Below are 27,488 nucleotides of genomic sequence, written 5' to 3' on the forward strand. Positions count from 1 at the left end.
GTTCATTTATTATTCTTTAGTCAGTACAAGTTGTCACTGTATACTGCATTTCTGACTATGCTGTGGCCTGTGCATACCGTGGAGTATGCATTTTCTCTTTGAGGGTATGTATGCTTTATTGACTGCTGCTGTCCGCTAAGGGGTTTTATTAAGGAAAAAAGTTAGGAAACCAGATCTGGGGATTTAGATTGGGCTACTAAATCTCCTCAGGTGTATGAAGCAATGTAATTATAAGACAATAGGAATATTATAGCTTGAGTCTTGTGAGATGGCCTCTGCTTTTGGTTCCAGATTTTATGTAAAGATGTATTTATACTATTTTTGGTGAAAAGCAGAGATGATCAAACATTCAATAAAGCTAACCAGTTTAGTAATTCAGTGAAGCTAGATGTCAGAAGTTTTATTTTATATTTGTTTTGTCAAATACTGAATTACCGTATAACTTTAGATGCTGTTTTGACATTAACCCCTTTGGAGCTGGGAGTTGGGATTTCCCAACATTAAACGTGAACACATTTCGCAGAAGCTTTTAGCATCGGATTATCTGGACATTCACACCTAGTGTGAGTGTTGTGACTAAGTGAACTTGTGGCAGAAGACCAAGCTTTAAGGGATTGTGGACTTGCAGACCCTGACGCGTTATATTGTGTGAGTAGTGTATAATTTTAAAACTTAAACAAATTGTGTATTTCAATAGAGGAGGACTTTTTGTTTTTTAAATGTAGCTCTTTTAGAAAACGATGAAAAGGATGAAGAGGATATGTCTCTGGATTCAGGGGATGAAATCTCACATATAGAAGTATGCAGCAATTTTCATTCAGAAATATTGGCGAAAGAGACCAAAGGATCCAGTGGAACAGATCAAAAAAAGAATATTCAAATTGAGTTGCAGTCATCTCTTGACGTGCAAAAAAGTTTATTAGAAGATAAGACTTACCAAATTGATTCTGAAGAGAGCACTTCTGTTGATGATATAGTATGCTCTGAAGGAGAGAACAGCAATTCAGCAGAACAAGATTCATATAGCAACTTTCAGGTTCACCAGAGTCAATTAAATATGTCCCATCAGTTTAGTCATTTTAATGTTCTCACTCATCAGACATTTTTGGGGACACCATATGCCCTTTCATCAAGTCAGTGTCAAGAAAATGAAAATGACTTTTTATCTGCTTATACTCAAAGCTTGGATAGAGATAAACCTCCATCTCCAGTAAATTGGGGAAAAAATGATTGAAGAGAGAAATGCAGTAACTTTTTTAAAAAAATAGGTTGTTGTGAACTTTTTTCTGTTTAAGTGAATTAACAATTTATTAACAATTTATATTTCTTTCTCTAAGCAAAAGGTTTCTTATCCTTTCTGAAATGTTTTTCCTCTTATTTAAATCATGATGGCCTGTAACAGTTGAAGCATCTGAAAATTGAAATAAATATATATTTCTAACATATTGTATTTGAATTCTCATGTTGGCACTTTTAAGTTTTACATTCTTTTGTACTTGGGCTTCATATTGAAGTCAGTTTTATATGTAAAATTAGATGTTTATAGAAGGATGGCAAAGAGAAATAATGTCAGATGATAAATTATTTTGAAGAGCTTTTGTATAGCGTTTTTCACAGTTAAATATCAGTACCTCAAAATGTGTAGCTTTAGTTAATACTTATGTACATAAAAGGACTTATATATCAACCAGCTTTTTTAAATCTAGTGGATTTAAAGAGATAGATATGGTGGTAATAGGTTAGTTAGATAAGGGGTTTTAAATTTATCTGTGGTCTCCTTACTAATGCTAACTTGTACATTTTTGAAAATTGCAGCAGTTTCTACAATAAATGTCAGGATTTAGAGAAACAGACTTCCACAGAAGCCTAAACTGGGTTATTTTAGTAAAAAGTCTAAAAATGTTTTAAGTCTTCTGGTACCGCAGGAGAACTTTTAAATAAAGGTACATAAAAAGCCATGGAAGAACATTTACAGGTCAGGAACTCCAGACTATTAAGGTAAGTAAAAGTTTTATAGGACTTAAAACACCCAGACTGTTAACAGCAGTAAAGATTTTTTTTACTGATCTTTTACAAAACAGTGTATGCTTTTATTGTGTGTATATATATGTATATATATATATATTTTTTTTTTAAACCCAGCATTTTACTACATAATGTACAGGTTTCTAACAATCATTTGAAAAATAGGGTACTTGAAAAATACAGTGAGCAATGAGCACATTTGTTTAAAACGAAGAACTAAAATTCTCTTCTTGATTTGCAGCTAAAGGCATGAGATTAGTTTCCAACTCCTTTTGCTTCTGGAGAAGGCCCTGAAATCACATTGATACATTAGTAAGGTGTGTAGCCGGCTTTGAAAACTCCTGTTATATTTACTTGGAAAACTATGTATTTACTTGGCCATAGCTTAAGCTTGATATCTCCCTCATCCCCAGTAATAATTGTTAGTCTTTTTTTCATTTGGATATTATGTAGTAGTAGTTAGCAAAAAAAAAAAATAGGGATGATTTTTCTAAATCCTTTCCCTCAAGTGCTCTTAAAATGGGCATGAGACCCACCCTCACATGTTCCTTTTCTTAGTGACCTCAGTACTACCCCTTCACAGCACTTGAAATGTAGGGAGCAAAGCCCCAGGGATGGGTTTAAAAGTAAGTTATAAGAACAAGATGGAGAACTGGTCTGGGAGAAAGGTTATACATGTAATTTCACACTGAATTATTCTCAGCCATCAATGTTTTAAATTGCCAATACATTCCTATACATTCATTTTGCGTTGATCAAAGCATAATTTGTTTTGTCTTACTGTTTAAATGTATGTTTTTTATTCAATAAAATTGTCTTAAGAACTGTTTAATGATTTCATATTGGAAAATGATTGAATATATTACTATCTGAAAGCAGATCCTATTTTCTGTTTCTGCAGGACCAGCAATAATTTCTTAAAATGGTATGTAAATCAGTTGCCTAAATCAGCTACACAGGGCTCCCCACCCTTGAGCAGTAGCATCTGGACTTGGTGAAAAAGCTCATACCTGTCTTAGTTCTGAAAGTCCCTTAAGGATTGCTTGCTGTCGATCCCTATTTTTCAATAAGTTAGGATTAAGAAGTGGATCCTTGACATGGTGGTCAGACACATGGTCACAATCTGAATGAAGCAAGATAAAATTTACAAAATCACATCCATGCTACACTATATATGCTGGGAACACTATAAGTTCAGGAATTAAATTAGAATGAAGGGGATTCACCCTGATCATACCTACCCTGAGAATTTTGGTATTGAGGCTCCTGGGTTGAAGGCCTAGACAATGGTGCATCTGGATCAAGGTAATAGATCTCATTTGTTCGAACGTAGGGAATAAAATGGGATGGTTCAGACATCCCTGATGATAATTCTGTTTGACCACTTCTGGAGATCAGATTCTCTCTTTCATAGCTACTGTTTTTTAGTGGTAAGTGTAACGTATTAGTCTGAGTTTGTTGAGTTCTATTTTTCACTGCTGGAACTGGTGATGATTGAAACCTGTTTTTAAAAAATAGTTACAAACTGAAACAGGGCAATAGAATAAGCTTGATATTTGTATGCTAGTAGAAGGTGGAGGGATCACTGCTGGCCTCCTGTTTCTCTCTAGAGAATTTGCCATAATATCCTTGCCATCTAGCATCTACTAGAGTCCCATTCCAAGACAACTTTAAACTAGCTATTCTCCTCTTCAATCCTGGTCCACTGATGAAAATCAAAACTCTGCTTACTAAAGAACTGTCACACACATACCTGCATAGACCCAGTCCACCTAAAATGCCATCCTTACTCCTTAAATCTTCATATATACACATGTGCCTAATGTTTTGTACCCCCTTTTTGTCTCAGAAAGGATCAAATAGGCATTGAAATAATCCACATACCTTTCCTTGTTCAATGAATGAATTTTCATAGGTTCTTCTTCCTGAAAGGATACATGACACTTTTAATGGAGAATATATGAACAACAGATACTGGACAATGTCATAGATTTGGTTTTTTTTTTTCCAGTCAACAATTTCAAATTTCCCAAACTGGCTACTTTTATATAAGCCAGGGTTTTCAATGGGCGTGTGAATTCATCTATAGAAGTTGAGTGTAAACTTCTCTTAAGGGCTAGGCAGCAAATATTTTCAGCTCTTTGGGCCATGTGGTCTTTGGTGCAACTACTCTAGCATAAAGCCAGTGATGGTTCATAAAAGAATAAGCATGACCATTGTTCCTGTAAAACTTATTTACAAAAACTGGCAGCACAGTGGACTTTTCCACAGGCTATATAGTCTGATGACCCCTAACATACAGACAAACAGCCTTGTCAAAACATGCCTTTGGGGAACTGTTTTACAACAGAAAAGCTTTACCTTTTTGACTAGATGCCACCTGCTCTGTGATTCCGTTTCTTGTTGAGAGGAATAAACTTCTGATGATGTGCCTCTATTTTGAGAGAGGTGTTCAGGATTATTTCTCTCTACCAAATGAAGCAGTTCCATCTGTCTTCTTACCTTTTTTTCTTCTCTCTGTCTTTGAAGCTGTATGGGATACTTCTCTGATGCTGGAACATACCTTTTGAGAGGCTTATTTATATTCCATTCAGGTCTTCTAGGACATCTCTTGTGTTTTTTTTGTTTGTCTGGTCTTATAAACTCATTACACTTATACAAACTGTTTTCTTTTTCCAAGTTGGCTTTTTCCTTACTTAATTCTTGCTTGTCTGTCTTAAATTGTCCATTAAGTTCTGCAGCAATCTCAGGAGATGAACAATTTGTGACTTCCCTCTCCTTTACATATTCACTGTATGATTCTGCATTGGTGAATATACCTGTAGTTAAGTCATCTAAAAAAATGTCTTTAATTAAAATTATGACAAAATACACATACCAAAATTCACCACTTTACTCATTTCTTCCCCTTAAAACCTTAATTTTCAAAAGTGAAAGTCTACATACACTCATTGAACAGCAAATTGAACATTACCACCCCTGCACTTGCGACCACCATTCTACTACTGTTTCTAAAAATCGACTTCTAGATACCTTATATAAATAGTTACTTATTTTATGACTGACTTATGCACTTAAAGTCCTCAAAGTTCATCCATGTTGTGGCGTGTTCTTAATGCTATATTCACTGTACGACTTCATTTGGTTCATTTTGTGCATACACAGTTGGGCTGCTGTGAACCTTTTGGTGAAAGGTGAATAATGCTGCTATGAACACACATTCAATGTCTTAACACCTGAGAGGGGTTTTTTGGTGTACGCCCGGAAGTACAATTGCTGGATGGTAATTCTATTTGTAAGTTTTTGAAGAACACTTTTTTTTTTTTTTTTAACATTCCTCAAATAGTGCGCAATGGTCCCAGTTTCTCTAAAATCTCCATTTTAACCATAAGTATGCGTTTAGTGGCACCAGTCACACCCATGACAACATAAAATCATCCACTTCACATGATGTGCTTAATCTGGTATATTAAAGTAGGGTCCAAAAGTAATTGATGGTAAATAGTACTACAAGAATTTCCTTAAGACATTTTGGGTTTGAGGTTATCCCAACTCCAAAGTAGATTATTCTAGCTAAGTGAACAGCCAAGTTGGTTTCTGTCTCTTTAGTTACTACAGGATCTGCAGGGACCACCAGTAGTGACAGGAAAATCCACTGCTACCTCGTAAAACTAGTAAAATGGCTTCCTAGAAATTTTTTTTTTTTTTCTTTTTGGGTACTGGGGATTGAACCCAGGGCCTTGTGCTTACAAGGCAAGCACTCTACCAACTGAGCTATTTCCCCAGCCCCCTCTAGAAAATTTTTTTTTAAAGTAGCATGTGCCTATTAGTCCCACTTACTGAGAAGGCTGAAGCAAGAGGATTACTTGAGTCTAAGAGTTCCAAGACCAGACTGGGCAAGATATTGAGACACCATTAAAAAAAAAAAAATGATTTTAAAAACGGAGAGGTTTGAAAGGGATTCATAATGAGCATGGAGAGCTAGAATTAACCAGCATGGATACTGCCATATTACCTCATTACTACCAGCACATGAAAATATGTTCAGTATCAATCACTGGGGAAATACAAATCAAAATCACATAAAATAACATTTTAATGGTTGTGAAGTGGTAGGTAGTATATAGAGAAAATAGGAACCTTCATACATCACTGGTGAGACCCTAACATGGTGTAGTTGCTTTGGAGGACAGTTAGGTAGTTTTTTAAAATGCCGAACATGAGTTACCACATAACTCAGTAATTTCTATTCTTTCCCAAGAGAACTGAACTGAAAGTTTTTGTGACCACACAAAAACTTGAACATGAACTTGTCACAGTAGCACATATCTGTAAGCCCAGCAACTTGGGAGGCTTATGCTGGTGGATCACAAGTTCAGGGCCATCCTCAGTAACTTTGCAAAGGACTGGACATCTAACTCAGTGGTAAAGTTTCCCTAGGGTCAATCCCCAGTACTGGAAAAAACAAACAAAAAACTTGAGAGTGTTCATAACAGCATACACATAAGAAAAAATGTAAAGAACCCAAGTGTCCATCAAATCTTGAATAAGCAAAATCTATTTCCACACAATGGGATGACATTCAGCAATAAAAAGGAACACTGATGAACCTTAAAGGATTAGGCCAAGTCAGAAGCCAATCAACAAAAGACCATATATGGTATGATTCCAATTACATGAAATGTCCAGAACAGGCAATAATCCAAGACAATGTTAACTGAAAGAGAGGGGAAATGGGTTATGAGAATTAATGGGTTACCAGGTTTCAGTCAGGAAAAGGTTCTAAAATTGATTGTGATGCTGGCTACACAACTATAAATACTAGAAAACACTCATAAAGGGATAAATTTTATGGTATGTGACTATCTCAAAGCTATCATAAAATATTAAAGAGATCCCTTTCTTAAAAAGATTTCAAGTTTTAAAACTAAGTGGAAATTACTGATAATTGCTTTGTGACATTAAGTAAATATTAAGACAAATGAAAATTTCTGTATACCTGTCTGCACACCAGTATCCTTCTTAGAAGTTGAATTGATACATGTGTTCATTTTATCATTGGCTTCATCAGAGTCATGTCTTGAATTTGAAATGTTAATGGATGCATTATAGTCCATTTGTATTGTATCAACTGGCACAAAGAAAGAAATTATCTTAAAATGACACTTAAAAGATATTAAGAAATTTTTATGTACAGGGGGCTGGAGAAAAAGCTCAATGCTCTTACCATTGGATTCAATCTCCAGCACCAATAACAAACGGAATTATGTATAGCACAGCAGTAACTAAACACAAAACTTAGCTTACGTCAGAATACAATAAAAATTAGAAAGACTAGCTTAAATTTTCTTACAAAGAGTTACTTGTATTCTTATCCTTAAATGAATTTAGGAAAATCAGTTGTTTTCTTTGTAAAAATGGGTTCAAAGTACACATTTGATCTCTGTCACAGCATTACTGTAAACAACAGAAGAAAATGTGAAGGGTCAGTGATCCAGTCAGTGGCACAGTGTGTGCCTAACAAGCACTAGGCTACGGGTTTGATCCCAGTATTGCAAGAGGAAAGGTGGGAGGGGAGGAGGTATGTGAAAGGTACTAAAAAATTATCTTTACTTTAGTTCTACTTTTAATTTCCAAATAAGCATTTCTATTTATAAAGTTAGATTAAGAGCTGAAATTCCCTTAAACATACATAGTTAACAGTCAAGTACTTAAAATCATCTTCAAAAATATAAGTAAAATTCTGATTAATCACTTACCACCGAGATTTTTCATCAATCTAGAAGTGTCATGTCCCTTTTGAGCTAATTCTCGGATTCTCTGTTCTTGTTTTAGTCTCTGTGCCAGCTCCTGTGCTCTCTGCATTGTTTGGAATAGCTCATTTGTCTTGAGAGTCATGATTTCCTATTAATAACATAAAATTCTTTAATTATCAAACTTGTAAAAACTTAACTATTCTCTCAATATTTCCTAAGCTTTTTATAAGTGTCAGGTACTGATCTAGACACTAGAAGAGTCAATAGGGCAAAGTTCCTGCCCTTTTTTGAGCGTATATTTTAATGTTCTATAACTATATTAAATAAATATAATAATCACCTATATAAAAACTTTTCACCCATTTCAGGTTTTCAAAGTTTTTAAAACTGATAGTCAAATTTTATAGTTCTATTAAGATTAAGAATGAATGCTAAAAGGTGAAACAGTGTTTATAGCTAGAGTAAAGCAAATATTTTTTCTCATGCATGTGTGTGTGTGTAGACATATATATATATATAGTTATCATATGGGGGTAGCTGCCTCAGCCTGTTCAAGCTAATGATTTCAGAACCTTACTAGCCAACTTTAGAGTGAAAGGTGCCAAGTGGAAAAAGACAGGAAAACGTAGACTGTGTTCTCCTTAAAATCTTTAACAACCAAATGTCACTGTATGATCTACTCTTTGTCAGGTCAGCTCATACATATGTGGCACTCAATACCATCCCCTACCTACTTTGTCTCAGTCACTTAATAGAGGGGTTCTCCTAGCCAACCAGATATCTGCTCTTTTTTAAAAGGCTCTTACTAAACACAGGAATCCTGTCTTCAGTCCCAGCCAATCACTGCAAAATATGCATATGTTTACAAGTGATATGGATAGAAAGGTCAATTATTTCTTTCATACCTAGAATTATTCATGTAATAATCCTCAGAAATCAAAAGCACATGAATTAAATTTAGCTTTATGCTATATTAACTATCTTGACCTCCTCAGCAGAAAGAAAAAGCCAAAGCAGTACAGTATTTGAGAAGTATATTGTATGAAATAAAGGTTCTCCCTTTTTTCCTTCATTCAAAACTGTCTCCACACTTTAAAAATACACACTAATGTTCAGATTCTGTCATTTTCCTCTTAAAAAAACCTTTTTATTCTAAAATGTGAAGAGTTTAAATATAAATATGTACTTCTTTTTGTTTTTGCTTAAGTATGTCTTCTTCATACTGTTTCTGCATCTCTTCTCTTTCCCGTGCTAAGCGACGCTCTTCTTCTTCTTCTTCCTTCTTTCTTTGCTCTTCTTCCAGCTGCTTCTTCCTGCGCTTCTCTTCTACCTGAGCAGTGATTGCTTTCTAGTCATAAAATCACATAAAATCACTGCCATGAATAAAAATTCATAAATCATGTACTTTGGTAACTATAAATTTTATCAGTACTGTATACAGAAAATATAAGTCAAGTTAAATGTCAAATTTGTAACATTTGTACTGTATACAGAGAAAAATATATGTAAGTCAAGTTAAAGGTCAAATTTGTAATGTATTTCTCTCATCTTCCACTTGTCCAGTCAAGCTCTATGCACTTTTTCTTCATTCCCAAGAGCACTATTAGAAGAAAAGAGAAAAACTGAAGAAATAATCTCAGTATTGAATATACTGCATGGTAAATGGCAGAGGGTATATAAATTGTGAACCAAGTAAGAATAAGATCAACTACACCAAATCATTCAAATATCAAAGGTGTGGCACCTACAGTCCCAATTAGTCAGGAGGCTGTGGCAGGAGAATCAACTTAAACCCAGGAATTCTAAGCCAGAAAGCAAGACACCATCTCAAAAAACAAACTAAACAAATTGAAAAAAAGTTCTGATTTCAGGATAAAATAAATTATTCAGACACTGAATTCCTTTTATTAGACTAAAACTGGAAGAATTTTGTTTTCACATTTTCCTTCACTTTTTTTATTGGTGCATATAGTTGAACATGATGATGTAGTTACATATGCAAATATGTTGTTGCATATTTGTACATGCAAACATTATAACAATATAATTTGGCCAATACCACTGCACCCTCCCTCCCTTTGGTCCCTTTCCCTCTACTGATCTCCCTTTGATTTTTCATGGCCCCCACCCACACAACTTTCTTTTCCTTTTTCCTCTCTAGCTTCTGCACGTGGGAGAAAAGTGGAAGAATTTTAATCTTAGCCTCTTACGTTATCTAACAGGTTTCTTAATCATAATATTACTTCAATTGCCCATATTGTTCCCTTTCAAAGAAACAATCTCAGCTTGAACAGAACTCTGGGGAAATAAATTGAAAAAATATCCAATACTAACCCAAGACAATAAAAATTCATATATACAGCTTACATACTAAAGGCCTTCTCTACTCCAAGGCAGGCACCTGGCTGTAGTATGACTGATTTTCAGCATAAGCTTAACTCTACAACTTAATGCCAGTTGAGGTAGAGACAAGATTCATTGCAGGTTGGATCAGGACCTGTACTCTAAGTTTATACCAGAATTTTGGTTTCCATCTACTTAGGTGTATGTTGGCCATTCTACTACCTATTAAAGCAAACAATGGTATTTTGCAACACAATACCTGATGTTCTAATTGTTTTTGTCGCCGTCTGTCTCGTTCCTCAATCTGTGCTGGGTCCAAGAGAGCAGTCATAGAACGAAGGAAGCTGACAAGATACATGCATAAGCTATTCAGAATTCCAAAAACTAGTTTCAACAAGCTACATCATTTTTGCTTGGGATACATATACTAACCATGTCTATTTAAAAAAAAAAAAAAAAAAGCAAGCCTGAAACCAATTAAGACATTATTAGTTTTATTAAAACACATTTTCTTAAAAATCAATATTTGAGGGTGGGGTTATGGCTTGGTGGTAGAGTACTCGCCTAGTGTGTGTGAGGCACTGGGTTCAATCCCCAGCACCACATAAAAATAAATAAATAAATAAATTCTAAACAATGAACTTACTTTGTTTTCTGATTGTTTGCCTCAGCCACATCCCTAACAGGTCTTGCTATGTCTTCCTCTTCTGCAGGTTCAACCTGGCTTCCAGTTGTAGGTATATAAACACTATTGATATCAGCCAGCTCCTGAGCATCAGGAGAGACACAGAAGTATTCTGGTTGTTTGTGTGTTGACCAAGAGGACAGGTGACACCGAGAACCAGGATGACTCTTTAGTGAATCAAAATGCAATGCCCATCTGTCATGTTCCTCACCCTAATTGTGACAGATAAGAACTGCTGAGAATTTTCCCAGTTATTCCAACACAAAATCCTGACATCCAAACGTGATTTCTAAAAATCACTACTAAACTTTTTGTTACAAAAAGTAACAAAATCATATTGTTTTGATTCCTTATAAATTTAAAGAACTACCTTGGTAATTAAATATGAGAAAGTCAAAGAATTAAGAAATTTATAAGAAGCTATGTGAAATCACTCTAGATGCATTCAATGAACACGGGTTCACTTGGGCAAATGTAGAATTTGGATACTCTGGTCTTATTCAAGTAGTGTCAGGATGCTTGTAAGTTAATATGATTAATGACAAATTAATTTTTTCTTTATAGCCATAAAACTCTTAAGTTACCTTAGAAAATGTAATTTTTTCCTCTGTTTTCCTTTCCTGGTCATCTTCAGCTTGTTTATTCAACTCTTCAATCCATTTTCTCTGTTCTTGTTTCACAGCACCAAAAGGATGCTCCAGCAGCACTGTTTCCTAAACAATCATCAAACCAACTAAAGTTCAATTCTCTCTTCTGACTACTTTTATTACAACAAATTTGCCAAACTGATTTATACAATTTAATCTAGTAAGCATTTCTTGCTAAGATTTTGTTTTTGTCAACAACTGATCCTTACCAACTTCGTGGAAAGTTAGTTTTAGTTTCTGCTTTTAATGACACATATTGAATATCTCAAATGCTACCAGAAGTGTTTCAGATTTGGGAATTTTTGTATATGAGAGAACTTAAGAGATGGGACCCAATCCACATCACAAAATTAACTCTCATATACACCGTATACAGTCTGAAGGTCATTTTATAGGATATTTTTTAGTGCACCTTCATTTTGTGACCTGTCACATGAAGTCAGAGTAGAATTGTCCCTTGTGGCTTTGAAGTGGTACTCAAAAGGTTTTAGAAGTTGAAACACTTCAAATTTTGGATTTTCAGATAGAAGATGCTCAACCTGTACTTTTATCTATATAAATCAACTTCAAAACTTCACACACCTAAAATATTTATAACCCAGAACTATAGGATTTTCCAAAATTACTTCTATCAAGACTAATTTATAGACATCTAATAGTAAGTCAAAAGTAACTTGGGATAATAGAAAAATGCAATTCAGGTTTCTTTTTGCTAATGTCAAATTATCACCATATATCAAAATATGTAGGCCAGTCAGCACTGATCTACAAGACATTTAGTCAATTAGGCCACAGTGCTAAACATTTCTACCATCAGAACAACCCTTTTAGGTTACTGCATTATTTTCAGAATATATTTCTTAAAAGATAAATGTTCACAAGGAAGAAGGGATTATTTAAGTAAAAAAGAAATGGTAAATTACTTTTTAAGGAGCTCTGTAATACACTCAGTAAAAGTTAATCTGTAATTAAAAGTAAGGAGAACTTAGAATCACTCCTCTAAGGAAAACCATTTATACTGAAATCAAGCACTAAAGGGTTTAATCTAAAATCTGACTAGCTCTAAGTAACGAGGGCCCATCAGCCTGGACCACCAAAACCTGACAAGGAAACTGACTGAAAGAAGAGCCAGCAGAAGGAAAAAATAAAAGAAAAACAATGGTGCTTTTTATCTAAAATTAAATATAGATAAAATTTAAAGATCACAAAAGCACTATGGGAAGGATATCTGGTATACACTCATCTTTGATATGTAAACACTTTTTTAACTGATTTGATAAGCTGATAGTGGATATCACTTGGATAGTGGTAGATTTTTGAGCCATTTAAAAAATTGCAGTGCTCTTTTATAGGAGCCTAAAGGAGGTGCCTAAGGCCTCTACACTCACCAACTAACATAGCAAGACAATTTACAGAATGCAAACAGTAGGAAACTAGTTCAGGTCATAATTTACTAAACTATTATCCTAAAACACTACATAACAAGTAAGTTATTTTTTTCCCTTAAAAGAGTTTTAAAAACAATTTTTATTATATAAACACTGCTTAGCATTTTAAAAATTGCAATAAAGATGTTTTAAAATATTCAAATGAAATGCTTGATTTTTATATTCTCACCGTAGACTGGTCTAGAATTGGAAGCTTTTCCCATATTTTATCACTTTCAGATTTTTTCCAAGAATTATTCCATTTTTCAGAGGCTTCTTTTTCTTTCTTCTTTAAAGCAACCTGTTCATCTGTAAATAATGTCCTTGTTTTAAAAAATGTATAAAAACTGTAAAAAAAGAATCATGTAAACAAATGATGACCTTAAAACTGCAGATTCCAACACAGATTTAATAAAAAAAAAAAATCTTTTTTTTTTTTTTAGGTAAGAGATTAACTCACAAGGGATGTGAAATAAAACTTTTAATCAGAACCAAACTTAAATGGCACAAATGGATATAAGACTGTCTCTTTTTTTTTTTGCCACATTTATTGACATGGAACGTTTTTTCAGAATAACTTATTTTATGTTAAGTGTTCTGAGGTTCTACTTTCCTGTATCATTCATTCAGTTATCACCATGAGAATTAAAAGCTAGAACTCTGAAGGTAGGAAATCCTAGGGTCAACTTCAAGCTCAACCACGTCCTAGTTATGTGACTATTGGCAAACTGCTGTTACCATCTCTAAACCTTAGTTCTTATTTTGGTTTAGGATATGGCACAAAGTAAATATGTTAGTCATTATTTCTCATAATTTCTTATGATTTAAAAAAGAGAAATTCTCTTTTCTAAAACAGTATCAGGTTAAAAAAAAGTGAATTATTTAAGATGATAATTAAGCATAAAACACTTCAGTTACTTCCAGTAATTCCATCTTACTTCAGAAATTTGGTATTGTAATTTAGTAAGTTAAATGTGTTAAAAGAGAATTATTTATATATTTATTTCTGTGGTGTTGGGAGTTTAACCCAGGGGTACTCTACAACTGAACTACACCTTAGCCCTCTTTATTTTTTATTTTGAGACAGGGTCTAAGTTACCCAAGCGGGTCTCCAACTGACAATTCTCCTGCCTCAACTCCTGAACTGCTGGAATTACAGGTGTGTTCCCCATGCCCAGCCTGAACACATTTAAAGGCAAAATTTTGATATAAACACACAGACCTCCAAACCTTCTGATCCTGCTATCACAAATTTCTTCGGCCATTTGTTACCCTACTTTTCAACATGAATTCTTCCCTATTTGTCTTTTTCTGTTTTTTTTTTTTTGCTAAATTACTTAACTATTAGTAACTGTCTCACAAGATTTCCCAGTTGAGTGATGGTGTAGCTTATCTCATATCTTTAGTACAGTTATTTCTAAGGAGTCCAACTATTAAGCCAAATTGTAATACCTGGACCCAAAGTTAAGTCTAAGTAGTAATGGGTATTTCTTAGTAATTAGCAGAATTTCATAACAAATTATAAATTTTTTGTTACTAGATTCTCAGGCTGACAGAAAGCAATAAGCTTGTTTCTATCTATAATAAATTGTTTGATATCATTGATTATTCTTGGATAGAATGTTGATTATTTTAAACATCGAATTTTTAACAGCTTTTAAAATAAAACCATCTGTAAATCCATAGAACTTCTATACTCAAAAATTATGAAAGTTTAGAAATCTTTTCTTGAGCTACCAGGGCTATGAAAGGAATACTAGTGACATTAATGATTTGGTGCACACCACAAAGTACCAAATGAAAAGACACAACTTAAAGCCATGTGAAACCATAGTTTCTTTTGCATTTGTAGAAAACTACTCTAGATGTGAAATGTTATAAAACGAGATTTTTATATTTTTAATTTTATTTCAGTTGTCAATGGACCTTTATTTTATTTATTTTTATGTGGTGCTGAGAATCAAACCCAGTGCTCCACACATGCTAGGCAAGTATTCTACCACTGAGCCACAACCCCAACCCCAAAGCAAGATTTTTGATAATATACTAAAAGATATACTTCAACCTCACTCTATATTTCATAGGCCAACAAACCTACAATAAAAAGTACAAAAATTACCTAATTCTTTCCTCCACTGGGCTTTTTTTGCTTCTAACAAACTTCTATCACGTTCTCTTTCCCCCAGAGTACTGAATATATCGGCTGGTTTCCATTCATTCTCTCTAATGTAATACATAACAAAAAATAAAAAACAAAACCGAGAGACATCATTATAGGTTTTTACATGACTGGCTCCATAAAAATAAGGCAATAAGCTTTTAAATAGCTCTAAGTTTTCAGGGTAAATATTTCACTTGGAAGTAAAGCAAAACCATATTCCCAAGATGATCCCATAACAGTAGATATGAGTTACATACATGGCAATTTTCCGCTCATATTGTTTAGATGCTTCCTGATTTTTATTTAAGACATATTTATTTTTATCTGGAATAGATGAAAAAGCCTCATATTTTTGGAGTAAACCCATAATGTTCTTGTCCTCTGGCTGATTGGGAATATTGTTCAAATGCAGACTCTCCTGACCTAGGAAGTCAAAATGCATGTTTTAAAATTATCACTAAATTAGAGTTAGTGCAATACCTTATCCTGGCATACTGCTACCCAGTTAGAAAACAAAACAGTTTTTACATTATTTAACTTAACTCACAACAATCTTTGAGATGGGTATCTATCCAAAACAGGGATACTGAGGCCCAGAGATGAAATGGCTTATTCATGGCCAAGGCCATAGAACTTTTTGTATCAAATAGGAAAACAAGTGAGCAAAAAAAGAAAAATAAATCTCTGCTTTCTCCTGTAAACATACTTTCACAAATAATAGAAACAACATAAAATTGTAACCTAAAAGGGAATAAATGCAATTAAAATTCATTACTCTGAACTTATTTTTCTTATTTAGCTGTAAAATCAGCAGAAAACTTTTTCATGAATGATCGTCTCTATGGCTCAGCTACAATAGCTAATAACAAAAGGTTTTATGGAAGGGTTATATCTTGGCTGAAAAATTCCTCCTGAATGTGCTAGTTCTTCCAGTGAAGAGAAAGCATACCTAAGAGGCAAGCCATTACGCGATTAGGTAAAATATGCTTTTAACTTTGTTGATATGTCTGATGCCTATTAAGTGGCTACTGAGCTAGAATTTTAGCCTTAAAGACACAATCGGGTTCCCTCATCTTACAAATAATCTAGACCAAGAGAAGGTAAATGACTCCACCATGAGTGTCATACAAGTGTACAGGAGTTGTGTGGTCTCCAAACTAGTTGTGATGTCTTATCCACGAGTATTGCTAATTTTATTTATCTCATTATTGCCTGATTAAATTTTAATGGTATTTCTATTACCTTCATAGTCACAATTCTTAGCTCAAAGCTGAAATTAGAAGGCTTTAAGAACATAACATGGGCTGGGGAGATAGCTCAGTCGGTAGAGTGCTTGCCTTGCATGCACAAGGCCCTGGCTTCAATCCCCAGCACCGCCAAAAAAAAAAACTTAAAAACATAACAAACACAACACCCTGACTTGTGAAACGGGGCTTGTAACACTCCAGTATTCATTTTAAGTCTGTGTTTTACACTGGTTAAAAAACAGTACTGCCAATCCTTGGCATGAACTAAGGGACATGAAGAGCAAATAAAGGGGCCAGGGAAAGCAATGTTTTTTAGCAACAACTCAAAGTCAAACCTTCACACTTAAAGTTCCTTTCATTTTCACTAGAAATATCATACAGGGTTTTGTTTTAAACTATTTTATATAGTTATTTTAAATGTAAGTGAAGTCTCATAAATTCTAAAATAAGTACAAAAGTTGTTTTTTTTTTTAATTTAACATCTTTTCTGGGGTTCACAGAAACTAGTGTCTTAAGGCTACGGTGCACATGAACAATATTTTGAATATTAACTTTAAAACATAGCATAATTATCAAAGTAATTTTGCATATTAAAGTTCTGTAAAAGAATAATTAAGATGGTACATGTTAAATTTGAATTCAAGAGGAGCTTACATAACAACCAATTAGTGAAATTCTGAAGCAAATGTTGAGAAAATAATCAGTAAAAATTCAAGAAAAATCTTACTTGTTTCTTCCTCCTTTCCATTCTCAGTCAGGGAAACAGATCCATTTCCTTGGTTTACACTCATCAAAATCTGTTGTAGTTGGTCTTGTGTTAGACACACCAAACCACTGTTCATGTTTTCAACTGTGATGTGCTTCTTCTGAGACTTCTGTTTGTCTACTAGAGATATATTTATGGTGTTTCTAGTCTTCTGTATATTAGGAGTTGCAGGTGGATTCTCTTTTAGGGAAGAAAGATAGTCTTTATCTGCATACTGCTTACATAAATCCTTAGTGGGTGAAAGTATCATTCTATATTTTTCACCTGTTGCCTGTGAAGTTCCCGAACCAACTGTCTTCTTCTGGAAAAGTTTTCCACTCCCAATACAAGTATTTTGTGATTTTATAATATGTCCAGTTTGTTTTGTTCTTAAAGGGCATTTTGCAATCTTGGTCTTATTTCCCATCTGTTAAAACACCAGAAGCTTATTTTTTTAACTGTCTTTGGAAAATCAACAGTTAACTTTATTTACATGATCTGCAATAAATGAATCCTCTAAACTTTTCATTTTACTATTTAGTTAAATGACAAAGCCATAAGGAATTAGTTTTTAACATTGCAAATCTTCACCTGAAAGTTTCATCAATAACTAGAAATTATTATTTCTGGATAATGAAGAATAGAGGTGAACTTTTATTTGTTACATCTCCATTCTACTCCAGCTTTGGATTTCATGTTATTAAATTATACCACCCATACTATTTTTCTTTGCATGCCATCTATAGATCCACAGGTCACTAGCCCTTATTTCTTGACCTATTTTAGCTTGTTGGTCAACACTCTAATACAACTCCTGTCTTAATTAGTGGTGCTTTCATATCCATATTATTCTAATATCCTTTTCATTTCCTCAAACTCTGTTCCTATACTGCTATTCTCCAAGCTATCACAATTCCTCACTTCCACGAATCCCATCTAACACTGACCAGGGAACTACCCAAAACTGCAAATCCCCCTTAATCTCAATTTCAAGTATTGGTTAAGGACTACCACCTCCTATTTTTCCCCAATTCTCTTCTTCCCATATCCCAGTTCCAAAAATTCTTTAACTGTGCAGGGATCTACAATCTGTCAATTCTACCTCCTCCCTCTTGCTCTCATTTCCTTCTTTAACAATGCTAAATTCCACAAATCAACTCAAATTATGTTTTCCATTCTTTACTCTTTGCTCTGCTGTCACGCACATTTAGCAGATCCTAATTCCAGTGAAATCCAACCCTTTACCTACTCTGTAACTGCATAAACAGAAAAACAACAGTCATGCTTATTGGTTTCATCTTAAACTCATAACCAAGAATATCAAATGAGTTCTTAATACTGCCTGGCAGTCATATATTTCCTCTCTCTCTCAGTAATTATTCAACCCAAACATTTTCTTTCTCATCCTCATTCTTAGGTGAAGATCTTGTTTAATATTTCACCAGAAACTTACAGAAGTATTCAGAAGAAAACTTTGTTTGATCACCAAATCTTTAGCAGCATCTGTACCCATACAAACTACTTATCCTCTTGTTGTACACAATCCCATAACTTCTCTTTTTCTTAAGGATTTCTCTCTAGCAATTCTTAACTGTCTTCGGAAGCATGACTTTTTCTTTTCTGCTACATCACAACTAGCATGCTATTATTTTACCATCTTAAAAAAACTCTTGCCAGGCGTGGTGGCACACATGTGTAATTCCAGCTACTCAGGAGGCTGAGACTGGAGGATTTCAAGTTCTAGTCCAGCTTGGGCAACATGGCAATACCCTGTCTCAAAAAAAAAAAAAAAAAAAAAAGCCTGGAGCTGCAGTAAGCAATTAAATTCTTGATCCCATTTTCTCTTTCATCTCCTATAAACCCATTTCAGTCAGGCTTTCACCCACATCACACCACACCACCAAAACTCCTTAAAGTCACTAATAACTTCTACATTGCATTCTCAAATCCTCATTTTACTTGACCTATGAGCTGTATTTGATGTAGATGATTATTCTTTCCATTTTGAAACCTTTTCTTCATTTTTCAGGACTCTGTAACCTTGGTTCTTCAGACTTATGTCACTGCTCCTTGTTAGTCTTTACTAGTTTCTCTTCTCACAGAACTCTTAAAGTTCAAGTGCCCATGGGGTCAATCCTGCTCCTTCATTTAACTGGTCATTTTATTTACTTTTCTGACTCTAAATATTATCCATGTTGATGACTCCAAGTTTGTATCCTTACACGTTCTGCTCCCTTAACTCGAGGTTCTAGATAACCTATCCAACACTTCCACTGGGTTTCTCTAATAGACATTCAAAATTAGCATGTCCAAAACCGGACTCATTTGCCTTTTGCCCCTAAATAACTTCCTCCCTATCTGTTACTTTGCCATCTGTTACTTATGTTTGCATACTCAACTCCTCTAACATAAGCCACATTTAAATTGTGATCAAACACTGTATTGTTGCATCTTCAAAATATATCCTGAATCTGACCACCTCAACAACCCTCTTGTTATTCTGCTCCAATTCTCACCTGAATTACTATAAAGCCTTCTAACTGGTATTCCTGTTTTTACCCCATAACATTTTTGTCTAGAAATATTTTGCTCCGAGTCTGTACATCTCACACCTTCCTAATGTAAACTCCACAGGGCAGAGACTTGTCTGTTTTATTTACTCCTTTATCCCCAGTACCTAGAACAGGTGAAAGAGAATAAGTGTTCAATACATTTTGCTTGAATACATTCAACTATATCATTTGCCCCACTGAATTCTTTATCTCTTACCCCTAAATTAACTCCCTTTCCCAAAAATATTCCATTTCTATGGCATTGTTTTTCTAATCTCAGGCCATTAACCATGGAGTCACCTTTGACCCTCTTCCTACAGGGTCTTCTTTATCTTATCAGCAAACACTGTTTCTTCTTCCAAGTATCTTTTTCTCATCATTTACATGATGACAAGCTTATGTTTAGATTTTTGTCACCTCTACTAGATTACATTCTACCTATCTCCTCTATCCTCCATTTAATCCACTATACATTTCTGTAAATCCAACTAACCTGAAATAATGAGTCAAATGTTTTTTCATGTGCTCACACTATGAAAAAAGTGTTGTTGATATAAAACTGAGTAAAACGAGATCCTTGCTGTCAAAGAGTCAATTAGATGCCATAAGAGTTTTCATCTGATTTATCATATCCAAATTTCCCTTGTCTTTCAAGAAATTTCACAGTATACAAACATGCTAACGAATTGGCTAATCTCATCTCACCCTACTTTTCAAACTGTACCTGCTGAATCAGCCACAAGATCTCTTTATTATCTACTTCACCTCAACTCATCATGTTTATTCCTGGCCTTATGTTTTTTGATAACAATATATCAATCTAAAATGCATTTTTACCCTTTTATCCCTGCAGATATTTTAGTGTAACCAACTCAAATGCCTATCATGAATTAGACTAGAGTGGAGCTGGGAAGAACTGAAGAGCACTAGAGGAGAGAGCCAACCACTCAGAACCTGTCTATACAGTCAAACATGAATCTGAGTCTAGTTGTGAGACCATCATTATTCCTGGAGAATCAAGAATGCTAGATTATACATTAAATTTTTAGGCACTGGCAAATCATTCTAGTTTTTAGGAAAAAAAAATCACTGTGTGGGTCAAATTATCAGTAGACTACATCTAGCCTAGATAGCTGAATCATACCACCTCAGTCTCAAAGTACCACAGCTTCTATTTACCTTGCCCTTCTTTTGACACATGAGCATTTTCTGGGTAATAGTTGAACATTTTGGTTCTCTAAACAGTTTTATCTCAATCAAACTGCTAAATAAAGCATATTTTCTTAACATATTTTGAAATCCTCTTTTTTTTTTTCATCTTTTAACTACTGTACAAGTTCAGGGCCTTATCCAACTCTCCCTGGACTGATAATTAACTGGTCTTCCTGTTAATTGATAATGATAATCTGTCCTTCATAGAACTGCCTGAAGTCCTGTCCTAAAAACACAAATTAGATCTCATCTAGTCCCCTCATCAAAAATCCTTTAAAAGCTTCCTTCATGCCAACCAAAGTCCTTGCGCATCCATTCAGACTCTTCGTGACTATAACTCCATTAAACTTTACGTTCTACGTTTCCCAGAGGTAAATACTGTTCACCGCATTTTACTTGTGCTTTGTAACTTGGTACTCTGCTTGCTATTTTCTTTAAGCTTGGAATACATTCCCAACTTCTTGAACTACAAATTCTCCCTCATCTTTTCAGTTCTAATTACAGTGTCAACTCATTTATGAGGCATTCCCTGGTTTCCCCAAACTAGAAAGCACTGCTCTTTCCAATGTTTTCTCCTTTTCATACTACTATAGCATGGCTTTATTCTACTTTTATTATACAGTTATTTTACTGACTGATACTCATTCTAGAAAATAAGGACTTTAAAAAAATATATATATATATATATTTTAGTTATAGATGAATCTTTATTTATATGAGGGGCTGAGAATGGAACCCAGTGCCTCACACAAGCTAGGCAAGCACTCTACCACTGAGCCACAACCCCAGCCCACAAAGTTGTTTTTTTTTTTTTTTTTTTCTCTCAGTCTGAGAACAAATAAAGCCAAGAATGGAGTCCTACATTCAAATTTATAGTAAATATCTGGTAAATGAAAATCTACTAATTTAACTAGAATTATTTTGCCACATTCTGGTTACATCAGAAATAATATACAGAAAAAAACCCTCTAAAAATACTTATATATATATAAAAAAAGTAATGACCTGGCATGTGATTAGTATATATTAAGCTCAATTATGAACATTATTTGTAGTTTACAGCTAACAGGAACAATGAAGGGAAGTAACAAAACATTATGAACTCCCAAATATTCAATTACATGTGGGTTACTAAATAAGAAAAGGCAACCTAGCCAAAATAATTTCCAAAGTGTTTACCAGACGAGATGCATTCTAATTGCTCAAACAAGCCTTTATGTCATAAAACATTTTTATATAGCATATTGCTTTACCTACTTTAATTTCATCAGTATTTTTCATATTATAAAGACAATGTCCAATGCATTCATTTATTACTGGATGACTTCACAGTTTATAATGAGGTCAGGATCTGACACAAGGAATCCAAGAAAAGTAGCATTTTAAAATACAGAACATGGTATCTCACACTGTTATACAAACTCTTAAGTATATATGTATATTTCTCCCATGTGGAAATATCCACAAAATTTTTTTTCTTTGTTTAGAGGAACATAAAGTCCTACGTTGCTCAGGCTGGTCTTGAACTTGTGGGCTCTAGCAATCCTCCTACCTCAGCCTCCCCAGTAGCTGAGACTATAGGTGTGTATGACCACATGTGGTCAAAAAACTTTTTCATGTTTTTGAGAACACTTTAAGAGTTTTAGGGACCATTATTTTTATAAATTACTTACAACACTGTATCATTGCTAGTTCTTTTATTTCTCTTCCAATAAGCATAAGAAATTAGGCTGGTAACCATCATATTCATCATCATATTCATTACTGAAGATTAAAGAAAAATGCAGGAGAGAATTTGCTAGAATTAGGAAAGCACTCTGACCACACGTGTTACACTTGATGATGATGACATATAGTTCAGCTGTGTTTAAAGAACACACTGGAGATGACAGTAATTCAACCTATGAGGAATGGGGAAAACAGAAAACTAGGTGTTATAGTAACTCAGTTTACCTCAGTAGAAGAAAAACACTATGCAGAAAGCACTCATGAATAACTTACAGAAAAGAAAATGCAACATATATCTGTAGAACTTTAACACTTGGGGAATTTAAAAAAACAAACAAAAAAGACAAGTACTACTGAGTCTGATGTGTGTCTCCGTGAAGAGCAAAATAGGAAGGAAGAGGATAGCTGCAACCTCTAACTATGGGAAAGAGAATCTCCTTGAAAACAACCAATATAGAAGAGTTGTGTCAACAGGGAGGAACCCAATTTAAGACAGTACTTAAATTAAGATAAACAACAAATGAGAACACATTATTCATTAAAAACAAACAAAACAAAACCCTAAAATACCCCTAGACAACTGACAGAATTTTGTAATGATTTTATTAAAAGTCCAAGACTAGTAACTTTATTATAGGCTTAAAAGGGGATTTACAGACATTGAATTGGTTAAAAATACAATTAAATGTCTTTACAAATGTGGCAACTATAGCAAATCTAAGGACATCAATAGGAAGTAGGGACATGTGAAAGGGAACAGAGGCTTGGGGAAGAGAGAAATCAATCATTACAAGTAACTTTTCATATCTAGGAGCTTGAAAAAAGCCACTATATTTGTTAATGTGACTCAAACAAAAGTAGTTACTTGCAATATTTTATAAGGGAACAGACAGGAAATAGACCATATGTAATTGTGGTTAAAGGAGTACACAAGGTATATAATTAAATACTACGCAGTAGTCCCCATTATCCATAGGTGAAACATTCTCAGACTCCCAGTGGCTAACTGAAACTGCAAATAAGATCAAATCCCCTGTATAAGCATCAGGATACCTCAATAGTTAATATCATAACCAAGAAGACTACTAAATAGTAGGCATGGATACGCTGGACAAAGGGATGATTCATACCCCACACAAGACAGTGAGATTTCATCACACTGTTCAAAATGGTGCACATTCTAAAAACTTATGAATTATTTCTGGAATTTTCCATTTAATATTTTCAAAACACAATTGACACAAATAACTGACCCATCAGAAAATGAAACCATAGAAAAGGGGCAGACTAATACATGCATGTATAGAAAAACTGGTTATATGTAGCCTGTGGAATCACCTATTTATCAAATGATTTATCTGCTGTGTACTGAAGAAACTTCGCCTTGATTAAACCTGAAAGAAATAACAGAGCCATAAAGAGTTCAGAGTTGTAGGGAAAACTGCCACATCATCCAAACTGGGTTCTATCCACAAATAAGCTAAAGCTTTATGAAACTGCAAAGGTAAAGGGGAAAAAAGGGCAACAGTAAATTATGGAAGAGGAGAAATACCTGCCAATGTTTATCTAAAAACAGAAAAACAAGGAAGTAGCAGCAATAGGGGGAAAAAAATTTTTCAAAGTGGTATGTATTCTGTAGGAAGAGGCACAGTGGGTTCATGATGAAGGAAAATAATTTGAAAGAAAGATCACTATTAAGTTTGTATCTAATCTTTTAAAAGAGATATAAAAATTTGTGATTCAAATTTTTTCTTGTATGGACAAATGGAATTTGAGTATGAAAAGACAAAGATTTTGTTTTGAAGTTTGAATATCTATTTTTAAATATCTCTGGAATGACGCTGTTTAGTGAAGTAGCTACTAAATTTAACTTAAAATTAAATAAAATTAGAAATGCTGTCCCTCTGTTATACAAGTCACATTTCAAATGCTCAATCTACACATGGTTAGTGGCCACCATATGAGCTAGAACTCACTTTGTAACATTTCCATATTGCAGAAAGCTTTATGAGATAGCACTGACCTAGAGAAGAGAATTCTACTGAACTTTTAAACTTGGGGTGGGGGAGTTCATTTCCATGAAAGGACCACCCTGAAAACAAAGGAACAATAACTTCATAACTTTATGCCATCCTTCCAAACCACTAAGAACACTTTGACATTTCCCAGGAATTATTTTCAAACCATTGAAAAGAAAACTTTATTTTGCACTTGAAAGTAGGTCAAAGTCATTTAGCTTACCTTCACAGAAAATTTTGATTTATGTTCTAAAAAAGAAAAAAAAAATTACTAAACTATCAACCAAAAACATGCAAAGGCAGTTATAAAATTTTAATTAGTATTGTTTAAGATGTTAAGATAGAAATATCACCCCCAAAAGTATTAACTTTAAAGCCTGCCTGAGTGATGCAACTCTTACAATGTGGTTCAAGTATTTATTTCTATTTCATTTTTGTTTATTTCAGTTACCTTTTCAAGGTAAAACTATAAACAGATTGGGGGTGAAGGAAACCACCAAATTACCGACTTTAAAAACTAATACTAAAAATGACTTTAGTAACTATATCTTACTATAAATTTAATTTTCTCAAGCAACACCTTTTTTACATGCAATGAATACAAATTACTTAAATTTCACCTATATTATTCATTAGGCAATAAAAATATTTGCTACATGCAAATACAAAGAACATAAATATAACATGAAATATATTAATCATTAACTTTTGTGAATCTAAATAATGACAGTAGTAAGCACTGATGTAATCTGACTACACTTGGCTAAAAGTAAATTTGAAGCAGTTGATCAGTTTTTCCAAAGTATCATTTAAATATCACTGTATTATAAGCAAAAAGTCTGATAAACTACTATAAATTTAATTTAGGAATTTAAAAGTTAACATTTTAGATAGATTTCTAGGAACACAGCATACCATATGGAGATAATATTAGCTTGGTTTTTCCATCCAGTAATTCAGTCTCAAGCTTTAAACCATCTCTGCAACATAAAAGAAAGTTGTCATTTTTAAGAAGTGGAAATATTTTAATAGCCAGAAATGTTCATTTGAACCTTAAAAGTAAACCTGTGTCGTTGAATTTATATGAAAATCTTGTACAATCCCAGGTAGTCTTTTAAAATATTTTTCTATGCAAGAGAAATGTACAGGGAGAATTTTTTTGAGATTTCTCAATAATACAAGAATTTGTTATCTTTAACCTGAAATCTTATTTGTTATTGGTAAGCAATAAATTAATTCAGTAACTCTTGGCTGAAAAAAATGTTGTTACCAGAACTCCTTAGCTACCATCTATTACTTTCCTGGCAAGCTCATGTTTAACACATTCTGTGGAGTGCTGGAGCACCCTAAAATGACTATAACAATGCCACAAAGGTTAGTAACTGCTTGAGCATGGAGTTCCACTTTATTTTGAATATTTCAAACAATACACCTTTAGTGACTCTTTTGTTACTATCACAAATCTACAAAGAACTTTGCTATGTATGTGGCATGTTAAAATCATGAGCATAAAGTAACAGTAGGCACTGCTAACAAAATGTGCACATTTGTTAAGTTACTAAATTAAAAAATCTGAAAACAAAAATGTAGTCCCTTCATTATTCATTCATAATGAACTTCACAAGTTCATTATTGTCTTAGGAAGAGAAAACAAAACAGAAACAAAAGCACTAATGCACATTAACAAGGGCAAAAGTGAATTCCAAGAGATAAAATTAAATCCAGTAATTAGAGACAGAAGTTGGGATGTCTGATTAGAAATTCGAAAATCGGGCTGGGGAGATAGTTCAGTCGGTAGAGTGTTTGCCTTGCAATCACAAAGCTCTGGGTTCGATCCCCAGCACCGCAAAAAAATAAAAAATAAAAAAAAGCGAAAATCTGCGATGTGGTTCAAGTGGGGGAAATCAAATTAACTTACTTATTAAAGACAAAATATTGGAAGAAGTAGGTTGTAAGTTTCCCTGTTAGAGTTATTAACAGTTCATGTTTACGTTGGTGAAACTTCCCGCTCCCCGGGGCGGTGGAGACGGGGAAGAGGACCTTGAATGAAATTAGAAAGTATTTGTTCTGCACTGCACAGTAAACTCCTTCACAGGCAGACGGTCTTATTTATTTCTAAATCCCCAGATTCTAGAACTTAATTCATTTGCTAAACGACATGCAGTCGTTTGCTTTTTTTTAATACATATTTTTAGTTGTCAATGGTCGTTTATTTATTTACATACGGTACTGAAGATTGAACCCAGGGCCTCGCACACGCCAGGCAAGCGTTCTACCACTGAGCCACAACCCCAGCCCCCGGAATCGTTTGCTGTTTATCTTCCTGAAACATTAAACTTCCCAGCAATGAAAACCACTACACTTTTTAAATTATCCAACAACTCACTCCTCAGTGAGCACCAGTTACGTGCCAGGCAATGGTAAGATAACAAACAATTCCTTGAAAAGCCTCTTGGTTCCTCGCCTGGAGGACATTAAATTAACCCCAAACGCCACTATTCTGCAAGACTCCAAAGGCAAGCTGACGGAGAACCAGAGGCGTGGGTCAGAATCTCTCTCCGGAATGTCTCTAAGCCTTCTCTCTCCATCTGTTCCCTCCTTCCCTCCCCAACCTGAAATCAATGGAAGGGCAGGAAACGAGGTCACCGGCAGTTCCAATGTTATGAAGTGAGTTATGAAGTGAGGAGTGAGGTCCGCGGGGTCGTAGAGGCCGACCGATCCCCTTTGCACCTCTCTACCTCAAAGAGCTAGGCTCTGCCACTGCAGGCGGCGACGTTCCCGTAGGTTCTCGGGGAAAGACTCCGAGGGCTAATCCAGCCTCCCACTTCTTCGCGGACCACCACTTCCCACGCCTCGGCTTACCCCAAGTTCATGGCCTGACGACCCGCTCCAGACCAGGCCGCACGAGCCCCTTGTGTACGACGGTTGCTGCTGCCGCTCAA

General features: G+C 34.5%; 2 protein-coding genes across 11 annotated transcripts in view; one reads left to right on the forward strand and one right to left on the reverse strand.

Annotated features, from left to right (window-relative positions):
• Tasor (transcription activation suppressor) overlaps positions 1–2,854 on the forward strand; it is a 53,053-nt gene extending 50,199 nt beyond the window's left edge. For 5 of the 7 annotated variants that reach the window (XM_047531448.1, XM_047531450.1, XM_047531454.1 and 2 more), the window contains one exon: positions 726–2,854. In XM_047531448.1, the coding sequence (XP_047387404.1) occupies positions 726–1,234 (509 nt within the window). In that variant the 3' untranslated portion in view covers positions 1,235–2,854. Of the gene's footprint in view, positions 1–448 lie in introns of all 7 variants that reach the window. The other 2 variants (XM_047531452.1, XM_047531453.1) reach the window with 1 other exon arrangement.
• On the reverse strand, positions 2,043–27,488 carry Ccdc66 (coiled-coil domain containing 66). 4 transcript variants are annotated; one of them, XM_047531456.1, is made up of 19 exons: positions 27,409–27,488; positions 25,462–25,526; positions 24,770–24,795; positions 17,322–17,463; positions 17,019–17,237; positions 15,302–15,467; positions 15,003–15,106; positions 13,074–13,192; positions 11,394–11,522; positions 10,771–11,021; positions 10,384–10,468; positions 8,968–9,129; positions 7,785–7,929; positions 7,025–7,156; positions 4,387–4,859; positions 3,910–3,950; positions 3,267–3,526; positions 3,036–3,148; positions 2,043–2,315 (listed from the first exon to the last, which is right to left on the reverse strand). In XM_047531456.1, exons 1-19 carry the CDS (start codon positions 27,417–27,419, stop codon positions 2,229–2,231), a joined length of 2,730 nt encoding a protein of 909 aa, XP_047387412.1. In that variant the 5' UTR covers positions 27,420–27,488; the 3' UTR covers positions 2,043–2,228. The 4 variants fall into 4 exon arrangements, with proteins under 4 accessions (XP_047387412.1, XP_047387413.1, XP_047387411.1 ...); XM_047531457.1 differs by adding an exon at positions 22,474–22,701 and having other exon boundaries at positions 17,019–17,463; positions 27,409–27,459; XM_047531455.1 differs by having other exon boundaries at positions 17,019–17,463.

This window comes from Sciurus carolinensis, chromosome 17, assembly GCF_902686445.1.
Source record: "Sciurus carolinensis chromosome 17, mSciCar1.2, whole genome shotgun sequence".
NCBI classification, from domain to species: domain Eukaryota; kingdom Metazoa; phylum Chordata; class Mammalia; order Rodentia; family Sciuridae; genus Sciurus; species Sciurus carolinensis.